The sequence below is a fragment of the Dermacentor silvarum genome, chromosome 3, assembly GCF_013339745.2.
Source record: "Dermacentor silvarum isolate Dsil-2018 chromosome 3, BIME_Dsil_1.4, whole genome shotgun sequence".
NCBI lineage: Eukaryota > Metazoa > Arthropoda > Arachnida > Ixodida > Ixodidae > Dermacentor > Dermacentor silvarum.
In genome coordinates this window covers 180,150,629-180,163,848 of record NC_051156.1, presented here as the reverse complement: position 1 = coordinate 180,163,848, position 13,220 = coordinate 180,150,629, and the positions used below count along the sequence as shown (strand labels likewise).

General features: G+C 48.9%; 1 protein-coding gene across 1 annotated transcript in view; it reads right to left on the bottom strand.

The window, feature by feature from the left end:
- LOC119446158 (mucin-19-like) overlaps positions 1-13,220 on the bottom strand; it is an 84,690-nt gene that overhangs the window by 38,405 nt on the left and 33,065 nt on the right. Inside the window, exon 2 of the mRNA XM_037710514.2 lies at positions 9,226-9,310. Within this exon, the coding sequence (XP_037566442.1) occupies positions 9,226-9,310 (85 nt within the window). The remainder of the gene's footprint in view (positions 1-9,225; positions 9,311-13,220) is intronic.

Genomic DNA, 13,220 nt, shown 5'->3' with positions numbered 1-13,220 from the left:
CGAGTAGTCAAGTGCATCATATCGGATCATCTCGCAGAGGTAACTCGTTTATCCCAACGTGGAATCTTCATCTCCTAACGGGGTGAGATCAGTACAGTTATATAGACCTCTCGGCATTATTAAAGATACAGAGCTTGAAACAATCCCGAGTGGCCTCAACGTAATCCTCCGCTCCCACTACTCGAACTCCCTCGACAAGCAGGTGAAAGAGCTCCGATAGCATTATCTGCTGGGAAATGCAAGCACCGGGACGTAATAGGCTTCTCAGTCGATACGGTATCGTATAACGTCGCTAAGCTATATCTCAAGCATTACTGCAAAATACGTCTCATAGGAACAGATTATTTTCCCCGTCCTTCTTCAATCTTCGCCTGTCAGTTGCACTTACCGCGCAAGGAAGTAACGCGAATCCGTCATGTATACATACCCCCCCCCCCCTCTCTCAGGGCTTACATATTTAACTCATCAATCGCCTTACCGGCCAGAGCGGCCCCGCACGGGATAATTCAATTGCCCAGGGTGCGTTCCGTTTCTCTTTCTTCATTTCTGCTTTCTGCATTCCTTTCACGAGTGTTCCTTGCTCCCCAAATCCGTCTTCGCTGAGCGGCAGAAATATGGAGCACGCCGTTGCGAGTACGGAGGAGCCATCGAGAAGCTGAGTGCGTCATCAAAAATTGAGCCGCCGCGCGTGGAACCGCCAGACGAACGCGAGGCCGCAGAGAGTTGCGCGCAGATGAATGGGCATGCATGCAGCTGGGAGATGAGAGAGATGCGAAATAAAAATTGAAGTGAGTTAGAGTGTTTACGGCAGGCATTACCAATTCCTGACTGGGAGCTTACCGCTGTCACTGAAAAGAAAAGTTTACAATCAATGCATTCTAGCGGTGCTAACATGGAGGTCAACTTGGCGGTTAACAAAGAAGCTCGAGAACAAGTTAAGGAGCGCGCAAAAAGCGATATGGAACGAAAAAGGTTAGGCGTAACGTTAAGAGACAGGAAGAGAGCGGGGTGGATTAGGGAGCAAACGGGGATAGGTGATGTTTTAGTTGACATTAAGACAGAAAAATGGAGCTGGGCAGGCCATTTAATGTGTAAGGGCAGATAAAACCGGTGGACAATTAGAGTTACAGAATATGTGCCAATGGAAGGGAAGTGCAGTCGAGGACGGCAGAAAATTAGTTGGGGTGATGAAATTAGTAAATTTGCAGGAGCAAGTTGTAATCAGCTAGCGCGAGACAGATGTTATTGGAGATCGCTGGGAGAGGCCGTCGTCCTGCAGTGGACATCAATATAGGCTGACGATGACGGTGATGAAGCTGACTTTCGCCTGACTTTCGCCTGAAGTGCCTGGATATGTTAGCCCGGCTTAAGACTTATAGCAGTAATATGGAGTAATATGCAGATCACGATGGGTCACACAGCGACACACACACACACACACACACACCACACACACACACACACACACACACACACACACACACACACACACACACACACACACACACACACACACACACACACAACACACACACACACACACACACACACACACACACACACACACACACCACACACACACACACACACACACACACACACACACACACACACACACACACACACACACACACACACACACACACACACACACACACACACACACACACACACACACACACACACACACACACACACACAGGCCACTGTCGCAGCTTCAAGAGAACCAGTATGAATGCGCCATATCACGGTACTCTCGTAATCTTTAGTAGCAGGCTATGGGTGTGTGTGCTTCCTGCATCCATCGAAGGAGTTCGCGTATACACTACGTAATTTCGCATGGCCGCCCACTCATGCCGGGCTCAAGAGCACAGAGCAGGTATTCACTGCGGTATGTGGTACATATTATTATATTTTGATAGCCAGTCATATAGTGCAGGCTTCTCCTAATATCGAGACGATGGTGCGCGCAAACCGCGCGCGCGAGAACCGACGCATCAGCATCGGCAACGGGATTCGTCGGACGCTCACGCGCGGTCGTCTTCGATGTCGTCTCGGACGGGCAATGCTATAACAAGTCGCGGCCTTTTTTTCCCTTGCCCAAGTCGAAGGGAGGGAACTAAGGCTCATTACCGGAACCGCCGCGCGCGACCGCTAATGAGATCTAGGGGGAACGTGCGTCGTGATGGGCAAAGAGTATATATATAGTACGTATATACGGCGCTTCGCTCTTTGCGCGCTCTTCTCAGCGACAGCGTCTCGGGAACTCTCTCGCGTGCGCTTTGGATCGAGCGGGCGGTGGTAAGGGGGGCGGCCCCGGGGTAATCACGTGCCATTCGCAATTAGGGACGAGAGCGTCGCGCTAGATGCCGCGTGCCTTAAAAGGAGGAGGAGGAGGAGAAGGGGTGGGGAGCAGACTTTCCCGCGGATGATATCGCGCGCTCGGCGCCGCCTTCTGTCGCCTGTAGTTAGGGATATGGGCCGGAACTGAGCGGATTCGCGGCTCTGACACTTATAGCGATGAAGATGAAGGGATGGTGGGCCATCCCGACCCTTCCTTTTTCTGGCCGTGGTTGTGACGCCCTCCCGTATGGTACGTCTGCTTAGCGCGGCGTCTGCTGAGACTGCGATGCTGTTGCGGAGATTATACGTCCCTTCGTCGTCTGCTCCCCTTATACGACTACCTCACGTTTTTCTATTTTCTTTTCTTTATGGCTCGGTGGTCGCATGAAAGAAAGCCTGTTAGTAAACGCTGGCTAAGCATCCTCATGGTACGCCTCATCGATCAGGTAAATTAGCCGCGAGGGAGACAGACGACGTGTCGCGTTGAGGTCGTCCTCATGCATGAGGACGCGGCAGGAAGCGATAATGCACATATCGCGCGTGCAGCATCTGTATGGCAGACCGTTGCGGATACGCGATAATATAGACGGCGCATTGATGACAATTCTTATACTAGATAGCGTGCGTGGTTGTGGCTCCGTTTTATTCCGCCTGTATACCCTACCCATCTTACCGCGCCCTAGCGTAGGGCCACAAAGGCATCCCTCTTTGAATAAAACTTATTCATTCATTAATTCCGCCTTATGTGGCACTGGGCGCGGGACGCTAAACAAGGACTACATGCAGTATATATGTACGTCGCATCTGTTTGATGCTGGTATTATTCGTTAGGCGTAAAAGTTGATATTTCGCGGGTACGTCACCAGTGTATAGTGCACTCGAGAAGTGGCGCATTTATTCAGTGATGGACTAAGGAGCTCGTGCTAGGCAGGACCTTATCATACGAGTTCGTTTTAAAAACTTTCCTCGTTCTCCGTATACCTGCATTTCACGAGTACGTGTTATTCGCCGACGGCTTATTTAACAGCGTACACACCAAGACGACGCACAGAAGTGGCGAACAAGAAGGATTCGATTAACGTCCTTGATTGTATACCACGCAGTCACTGACCCGCGTGGCGCCTGCATTACGAAACGTGCTGCGGCTACTGCGGAAATCGGGCCAGAAAACCGAGTTGACCTCGTGATTCGTTTCAACCCTAGAGAGAGAGAGAGAGAGAGAGAGAGAAAAAAGAAAGAACTGATCGAAAACGCGTATACCCCAGACATCCACTGAAATAATAAAAAAATCAAAGGCCGCGTGCTCCGTCTGGTTACACGGGGACGCCACTTAACGATCGCGTTTGCACAGCGCTGCTGCATTGGTTTAGACCGCTTTCTTCGCGATAAGCTCGCAACACGTGCCGTGGCTTTCGCAAGAACATGTCTCAAGCACGGGCGAGCGGGCAGACATCGCGTGCGATGCGTAACAATTAGGCTGACCCAGCCTATATCAGCTTGATACACTAAATCCCTCACCCATAAACGCTGCATATATCGTAATCCTGTAATTAAAAAAAAAAAAACGTTGCGTGGTCTCTTCGATACGCGGTGTCCGAATCAGCGAGGCCTCCGTCGGCAATCTGGAAGTCATCGACGGTGACTCGTGCAGTGGACCAGTGGGCAAAGAAGCGGGAACGTTTTAAAAGCAGTATACGGCTTCGGGCGTGAAGACACGTCGCGAAGGTTAAAAAAAGAAAAGAGAGGGAAAGCTATAGAAAAAATTGAGCGAGACTGGAATTGTAAGTTCAGGAGCGTAGAGGGGAATGAAAGAGGCGATGAGGGTGCCAGCACTCTCAAAAAAAGAAAAAAAAAAAGTCCACAGGCACGCGTGTAGACAGGCAGAGAACGCAAGCAGATGGGCAGGCTTGTTAGAGTGGGTGCGCGGGACGGGCAAAGGGGGAGGGGTGAGGGGGGCACACCGTTGGCGTACGGTTCTAAACTGCAGATCACGATCCGTTTGAAAAAAACTGGCTGCGCAGGCCTTGAGCGAGATCATGCGATTCGCGCCACTAGGAAGCGAAGCGGCCCGCGTCGACAGTCTCTTGCTTTTCGCTCCAGTTTCTTCTTCTTCTCTTTTTTTTTTATGCCTCCTCTCTCGCTCACTTTTGCTATTCCCCATCGGTGCGGCCCGATAATGCGAGGATTCGCGTCGAAGCCGACTTCCTTGAAGCCACGGCTTCAAGGTCGTCTCGCGTCGTCTTTGCTCCTCGCATTGCTTTGCTAGAGATCGAGAACGTGTCGAAGACTGCGGGTCACAACTAGCGATGAAGAAGACGAAAGCGAACTCGGCGAACATTCCGATCGTCTCCCCGTTCGATTACGAGAAGCGGCGAGGTTCTTCTAAGTGCCACCACGACTGGTATTCTCGCTATTTTCGTTCGGGCGTGCGTGTGCGAGACGGGACCGGGTAGCAACGCAGACGTATACAGCCGGCGTCTATAAATATCTAGCAGTCTCTCGGGGACTATGTTCCTCCATCCCTTAGAGCGGTGCAGAGGCGCTGTAGTAGGTTGTTCAACTTTCGATAACACGCACACCAACCTGCTGGCACTAGCGGTTTTAAGTGTACGGGGAAGGGGGAGTGGGTTGGGGGGGGTTTCAAAGCACTCCAACCAAGCCCCGCACACCCTGCACTCTGACCACCACCCAGCAATTCTTTCCCCACACCTTTTATCCTGGGACTGCAGCCTCCAGTCGCTCTCTATACGACAGCTTTCTCGACAGAATAGCAAGCAGTGGAGCTGTATACTTGTGCTTCCCCCCCCCCCCCCCCATTTGCCTTTTCACAACTTTATTTACTCTCGTCTGTTCCTGCCGATCGACTGCAGTCATTTTCGTGGACTTGCGGCGGTCGCGGATAAAGTCTACGGCTATTCCGAGAGCGCGCTGGTGGCAGGCAGCCGGAGAAGAAGGCCGAATTTCGACCGTTCGCGACCGTTGCCGACGAATGCTGTCCGCATCCCGGGGGCGAGACCATTCGTCGTACGTAAATAAAAGCGCGAACGTATAAGAACTCCGCCCGAAATGGACTCCTAGTCGCTCCGAAGTGCGTCCGTCCTTCAACGCCAAAGCTTTCCTTTTTTGCACGGTATCATTGTTACTGTTGTTCGCTGTTGTTGTTGTTGCTTCCTCTCTCTGTATCTCTCGTGGCTACTGTTGTGGACTGGCCATTTACTCGAGAAACCCCAAAGAAACAAAAAAAAAAAAAGAAAGAAAGAAAGAAAGAAAGAGAGAGAGAGAGAAAGGGAAGGGGAACTGAAGGCCGTACGGCGAGGAAGCCATTCTTGACTGTCGTCAAACGCTGCCCCTAGCTGTTATTACACGCGGGCTTCGGGAAAGCCCAACGCCCGGCCGTAAATCTTTCCTTTCATAGGGACCGGCTTAAGAAGTGCGACAGTCTCGGCCTGGGCAAAGCAAACCGTGCTCTGGCTGTCTCGCTAGATCTGTGCAGCGCCTCGATAGCAATAGCTGGCTCTCATGGCGCAATCGGCTTGTCCGAGGCCGAATCCGAGGTAAAGGCTGTTTTGCACGTGATAAAGGTTCGTCATGGACCAGTGCAATGACCACCTTATATACAGTCGGTTGTCACGAATGGCCGCATAACGAAAGCGGTCTGGTTCTCACGTGCAAACAACTTCGCCAGTTCGGTCCCTGACTAATTGGTATGAGCTTCAGTTTTGGCTGCTACTGCACGGTATTTCTTCCCTGCAACCGAAGACCGGCCTATATACCTCGGCTAATGGATACTCATTGATCATTACGTTATATCTCCAGACTAAAAGTTTGTCGCTTGTACACTATTGTACTTGGATTAGCTTCGCGTGCTTGCTGTGCATACATCTTCCGTTCTCACTGCGTGTCGTAGCGAAGGATAAGGTTGAAATTAATGAGGCGTACCTTTGAGTAGCGTGGACATTGCTTCGCGATTCTGGAGTACAATGTATACGCTTAGCGGGCTGAGAGAGAAAACGTAAGTGGTGGGAAGGCGCGTACGAAAATGAAATGTGGCGCCAAAATTACATTAATATCCTGAGAAATTTGGCGCTAAGAAACTGGATGTGATATACACATATGTATAATGAATCTACCTTGTATAGCCGTCTGTACTACCTCTACAAATGTACGGGTGACCGGCTCTGTTCTGTACGGAATTTCGCAAAGAAGCAGTAAACGGCACCTCTATACTGTATATCCTCACTGCAACAAATACGCGCCTTCTAGCGCATGATTACTTTATTAAAGATAAGTTTTATTTGCCTTCCTTCATGGGATTAGGCGCATCTGCTCGGCCGCTTTCTCAACGAGTAAATTAACTGGGCCGATCCCGGAGTCAGCGTAATAGTAAGCTGGGCCGATCACGGAGATGACGTGACGAAAACTGGACCGATCATGGAGACCGTACAATGCGCGGTGGCATGGGTCACGTATCAGGCCACTCTTTCTCAGCCCGGATGTTAAGCGCGCTCGTTCTCACAACGTCTTCTAGGTGGTTAACATAAATTGCCGCTCCAAGGAATTCCAGCGGAACTGAAGGAAGCTAACGCTGTCTGTGATGGCTTCTAGCGGAATTTGTCGTTGCTGCGTCGACCGGCGTCGGCGCGTGCGCACTACGCCGCAAGACGAGGACACTTATCAGGGCCTATAATGGGTATCATGGGGCATCCGCTGATGTCGGCAATGTCCGTATAGAACAGGAGCCGAATTCACAAAGCTTTCTGTTCGTAAGTGCTCTTTGTCATCAGCCGGCCACCGTAGCTAACATTATGTCCAATATTACTATTGGCTGGCATCGATCGGTTCTTACGAATAGATTTGCCCGTAAGAACGTTTTTGTGAATCCAGGCCCAGATACTGAGCGTGATTACAGTACCGCCGTCGAGCAATGTTTGAGGCATGTATAGTCCTGGAGGCGCGATGCTATATAGAGGATGCTGGGGAATATGGTTTCCTGAACCGTCAGGCGCCGACGTCTGTCGGCACAAGTGCCCGAGAATTGCCTCTCTGAATACCAAATGTACATGTCTGCGTCAATTACAGTGCGACGAAGAACGTCGTCACTTCTTATTAAAAAAAAGTAATAACAAAATAAAAAAGCGAGAGAGAGAAAGAGAAAGCGCAGATGCATGATCACATCGACGTACACTCAGACACCGCGAACTCGGGGCTATCGATCTTTCCGATAGGAAGGCAGTATTTATGCGTCCCGTGCTTTGGTTAGACGCGCAAGCGAAGTCAACCATAACCATGCAGGCTGTTATCAAGAGTGGGCATCACCGTCATAAAGAGGAAAGCGCGCCCTGCGCATTCGCGTGCTTGGGTCAATCAAGATACGCCCGTCATTATTTGTCGGTAGCCCTTATCTTCCTCTCACTATATAGTCCATGAAGCTGCAAGTCGCCTCGGGCAAAAAGCTGTTTCAGTCGCCTCCAGCGTTGTTCAGGCTCAAACAGTTAACGGTCTGTGTTTTATTAACCTTCCGCCAATGCGCACCACGGCAGAACTGCTGATCAAACTAAATAAATAAATAAATAAATAAATAATAAATAAAAAGGAAGAAAAGTGGGTGGGCGTGGAGAGAGGAAAGCGGGGAAGGGAATGGGGGGGGGGGGGAGGGCAGCAGTTCGTAAGCATGGCGTGCAAGACACCCTCCATTCCAAGTGTTATCGATGTTTAATGAACGCGAATGATGTATTTCTGCAGCAATAAAAAAAGACGGAAGAAAAAATAAAAAGAGAAAGTTTATTACCCCGCCCTCTGGTAATCATCGAAATGCATCGTAAGCTTTTAATTTTTCCTGAGCTACACAGCCAGGCGGGGCGAATGGTAATCATATCAGCCTTGACTATGCAAGCATAACAAAAATAATGATACTGAAAATAACAAGGGCGGATGGGGGAGGGGCAGAACACGGGTAGGGAGGCGAAAGAATGCAACAAAACCAAAGCACTGCGCTCGACGACTTGCATCATTACGTTAACGCGAGCAAGAAATGCCATCATGGCCGCCTCGCAGTAAGAACTGGCCGCAAGCGCGGCGCGCTTTCTTTCGTGCGAATTTCGCTTTGCCGGACGAGATTATATGGCGAAATGCATGCATAAATTCCACATTTTTAGGCATGTAGAGCGAAGTTCCTTGGGTGTGCATGGAATGAACTGTATGTTCCGGAGCATAAATCAGCAGCGAATTAAAAAATTCTCTGCTGCGTCGTTTGCGTGCCTGCCCTCCCCCCCCCCCCCCCCCTTTTTTTTTTACGCTGACACCGGCGCAGCAGTACGCAGCCATGTTGAATTATGAAGTGCGGCCCCTGCGGAGAGGCCCCTGTCTGGTATCTGGATCCCCTTTGAAATATTGACGATCAGAGCATTAGTGCACAAGCAGCATGCATATGTCATAATGTATGAACTTGAACTTGCTTGAAGGGGAGAGTGCTAGAACACATGGCGCACCCCCCCCCCCTCTCTCTCTCTCTCTCTCTCTGTCTCTTTTCCATTTGAGGCACTCATTCACAGAGATAGCGCAGTATACAATCATCCGTGTGACCTCTATACGGCACACACGCTCATTAACGTATGCATCAGTCCCGCTTGCTCACCATCCCGCTCACACCAACTCTCATTTTCCCTCGTTTACTGGCTAACTGTGTCCCTTTACTTGATTTCACAGCGAACCTCACAATGATTTGCACCAGAGACGAACAAACAAACAAACAAACAAACAAACAAACAAACAAACAAACAAACAAACAAACAAACAAACAAACAAACAAACAAACAAACAAACAAACAAACAAAACAGCGAACGACTGCAAGGAGAGAACAAAGCGTGTCGCGCAACACTCACTGCTCTCGGCCAAGGGGATCAGACAGGCTGCCACTGCTGCCGCCAAAATGAGCGCCACGGGCAAGGCCAGTCTCCGGGGGATCGCCTGCGAAGGAAGAAGTGCGATTGTCAGCAAGCCGCTTGGTGAGCCCGCCCGCGCACGAGCGCTTCCCGAATGAAAAAGCTTCAATTTGCGAAAACGTTTCCAATACTATACGATAGTAGAGCAACGGATAACAAAGAAGAAGCAGTAAGAGTTACAGAAAAGAAAAAAAAAACGTCATATGAATTACACTATATTTCTCCGCCCGATTCATGCCCGATCCTCCAGAGTGGGTTGCCCCATTTCACTAACGAACAAGAACAAGAAATGAAGAACGGACGCAAACGAAGGCGAATATTGGAGCCAGGTGAGGAGCTTGTTATAGAGGCCAGCTGCAGCGCTATGAGAACAGAGAGAGAGAGAGAGAGAGAGAGAGAGGTGCGATGTCGTCGTACAAATGACTTTGCCCATTTCGCAGGGGGGCAACCTGAGATGGTGGCGCGGCGAAGCAGCCGGCGAAACTGTTAGCGGAGACGCCAACATTGCCGGCAGGCAAATGCGTTCCCCCGTATACACAGGGCGCGAAGCTGCGCCACGCGCTTTTCGTGCGCGCTGTTTCGTTTCAGCTTGTTTAGATAAAGCAAACCGAGACGAACGATGCCGTCCGTATAACAACAATTTGGCGCCCACTATTGCGTTTTTCCTTCCTGCTTCCCCGCCTCTCTCTCTCTCGCTCCCGTTCACTTCGCTCGTTTCTTATGCGGAATTTGGCAGGGTTCGGCGAAACAATTTTAAGGCGGCCGTCGCGTCTTACGCGTACGCATACGTATACGCACGCGCCAAGTCTTATCTTTCAGCACTGCACATGCATATAGATATATACGTTTAAGTGTTGCGTATTTCGCCAATTCTATGGTGTTGTTTAACTTTCGCTTCGCCTAGCTAAATGAATCAATTGTACGAAGCAACGGAGAAAGAGCGGGGGAGAGGAGGATTTGTCGCGAATGCGCTTCTTGGGTTCCTATATTTCTCCATCCGTGGGGATGTATACGTTAGGTATAATTTTGTTTTGTATAAAAGTATACTTTTTTTTTTTTGCTCGTGCCAGCGTTTCCGATACTGGGAGTGTCGAAATTGCTTTGCTTCGGTGCGTGTGTATGTGGGGGTGGGGGCAGGAATTCTCGCTCCCTGGTAAAACAAACTCGTTGTGCGAGCTTTCGCACGAGTTTTGTACGAGCCCTCACCTACCTCCCGCTTTTTTCTTCACTTCACAGTTCACGCCCTTCGGGGGCTCTATCCAATTTGTGTTCCCGCTAGACGACGCGGAAACGAGAAGAAAGAAAAATTTGAATTACTGCGGCAGCAACTTCGTGCTTGAACAGCTCTAAAAAAGAAGTGCGTTTAAGAAATAAAAACTAAGAGGAGGCAGAAAACGAAAAACTACCTCGAGGCTTATTTCACAGATCCGATGGGAAGGAACGCCGTTGCACCATCTATTCCCGAAGTGCGAAGACAGAGGATATATATAGCTTGTATCTGTCTAACTTCGTCTTCAATTTGCCGCCGCGTTGCCCGAGTGTCGACAGTAATCGCGAACAAACGTGAGAGTTGTATATGCAAATTCGGTAAGCAAACAAAATACGTAGGTGAGAGAAAAAAGAAAATGATCTGCCTTTGAAAATTCTAGCGTTGCCTCGCAAAACGCCATTTTTTTTTCAGTTTACAACTTGTGCAGAGTGATTGGCCCATTAATCTGGCTTAAAGTTTAGGATGCAACACATGGGTTGTAGTTGAGGGTTGCGAATTATTTCCGCTAAGGCCCAAGTTTGAGTAGCACCATTATTGGCCTAACAGTGCTGCATTGTAGTTCGAAGTGCTTTATCGTTCATGTTCGTGTTCCTGTTGTGTGTCCCATATACAGCGCTGCTTCCAAATAATTAATTTTGACTATACCTACGGTTTTATTTAACATGCACCCAGAGCTCGCCGCTTGCATTCTGCGATGACAGATATTCTGCCGCGCCGCACGCAGTCGAGGAATCAAACGCTTGATCTGGCCTTTTTATTATTTTTTTTTGCCTGCACAATTTTTTCCCCTGCGCTATGTTCCTTTGTTTAGAAACATGTGGATTGTTTATAACAAGAAGCCATTAGTGAATGCTTCCTGAATTTAAAATTCACGCACCACTCGTTATCACCTGGCCTACATCGTGACCTTGGAACATGCTCACGTTCCACTCGAGGACACGCGGACTTTGATGACTGCGCAAAAAGTGCAGCATGGCCCACTGTTAAAGTGAACACTAAGTAAACGTTCCGGTGCCGATTACGGCTCTGTTTTCGCACGACGACTTCGGCAATTATGTGGTACCAGGGGTCATATCGAACACTTTCTTATTTTAAATGTTTTTCTATGAAGTGGATTACCCGCACAAGATACGCTGCTTTTAATACCGCTCAAGTGTTTTTGTTAAGACTGTACCATACCGTACGCATGCGAGCTCGATCCACTATTCTGAACAAGTTCATATAGAAAACATTCAGACGAAAACTTACATTGTGACGACGCCGTAAGCAACTACAAAGCGGGCTCACTTTCACATAAAACCACCGACCTAACTCTCGTGTGTAGAGAGCTCGCAGGTATTTGAAAGAAAACAATTGTAGGAGCCCACATTGCGAAAGCGTAACCACGGGAAGAGTTTAATGAGGCATATGAAGTGCTAGAATCACACCGTTTGTTCGTCTGACAACAAAGAGGGGGTGAATGCCTGCTCGGTCATTACGAAGAGATTACGCGCTACGAAGCTAAGTCTTTGTGGCGAAATGGGCCATTTGGTGCGGTGAATACTGTCCGCGTATCACTGTTCCCAAAGCGCTGTCTTCTTTGAATACCCTTTCTAGCTGAACTGTATCCCTATGAAACAAAAAAAAAAAAAAAAATGTGTCGGACAAACGAGCACACCTGGGACACGTTTAGTCCGGTTAACCGCTTGAAATGGGCGTATAATCGTAAAATAAAGGCATATTAACAAGAAACCCGCTCTATCTTTCTAATTAATTGGGGACACTGCTTCTGCTTGCGCACACACCAGCGTACACAAGGAAATGGTCATGAGAAATGGCGCAGTATAGGGAAGAATCAATACTGTACGCACGATTAAATTGTGTTGCTCTGTTCGTTCGCGAAATGGCTAGGAAAAATTTGCGTGTCTTCAACCTTTAATTAAAGGGGGTTTACCTTTGCGCGAAGGTTCGCTAAGAAGTACTGACTTGGTGGGCTAAACTGTTGTGACTAGTTTGAAAATTTCAAGTCAGCGCACCGTCTGTCGTCGTCCTTGCTTCGTGCTCCGTTTCTGGCGCCGTTTCTGAATGTGAGCGCAGCGAATGCACGTCGTGTCCTCCAAACTTTCCGAGGGTCAGAGCTTGAGAGAGGCAGGTTGCGATAACCGTGGCGCAATGCAATATATCTATTTGGATCTATATAGAAACTGTAGCAGCAGATACGAAGAATGACGTCCCGCAAATGTTCTATCGGACCTAGTCGCAATACGAATCTAAATGTACAGCCGAAGGAAGCAACACTCGGATACATTGGCAAAAAATATACGCAAGCGTTGACGAAAGTGCTCTAAGATTAACCCTATAAGTGGATAGGTGTTTCAACAACAACAGGAGCGTGCATGTGTGCCTCCTTGTAGACATATTCCGCTCTGCGCAAGTGTCTCTTCCACAACAACATAGGCCACGCAATAACCAAGGTGTATAGAAAGTTCAAACTTGTAACGTAGAGACAGCGGAGGCTGGTTATTACAGCCAGTATAGTCAACGCTCCCCAGGGCGCGCTCACTACATACGAGGAAGAAAAAGAAAATTAAAGAGATGTATACAAACATGGTAGACTGAAAAGCATGTACAGCATACCTGAGTAATTCAAGCAGGCTAGGGGACCATTTGTTACCACCCCGTTTCA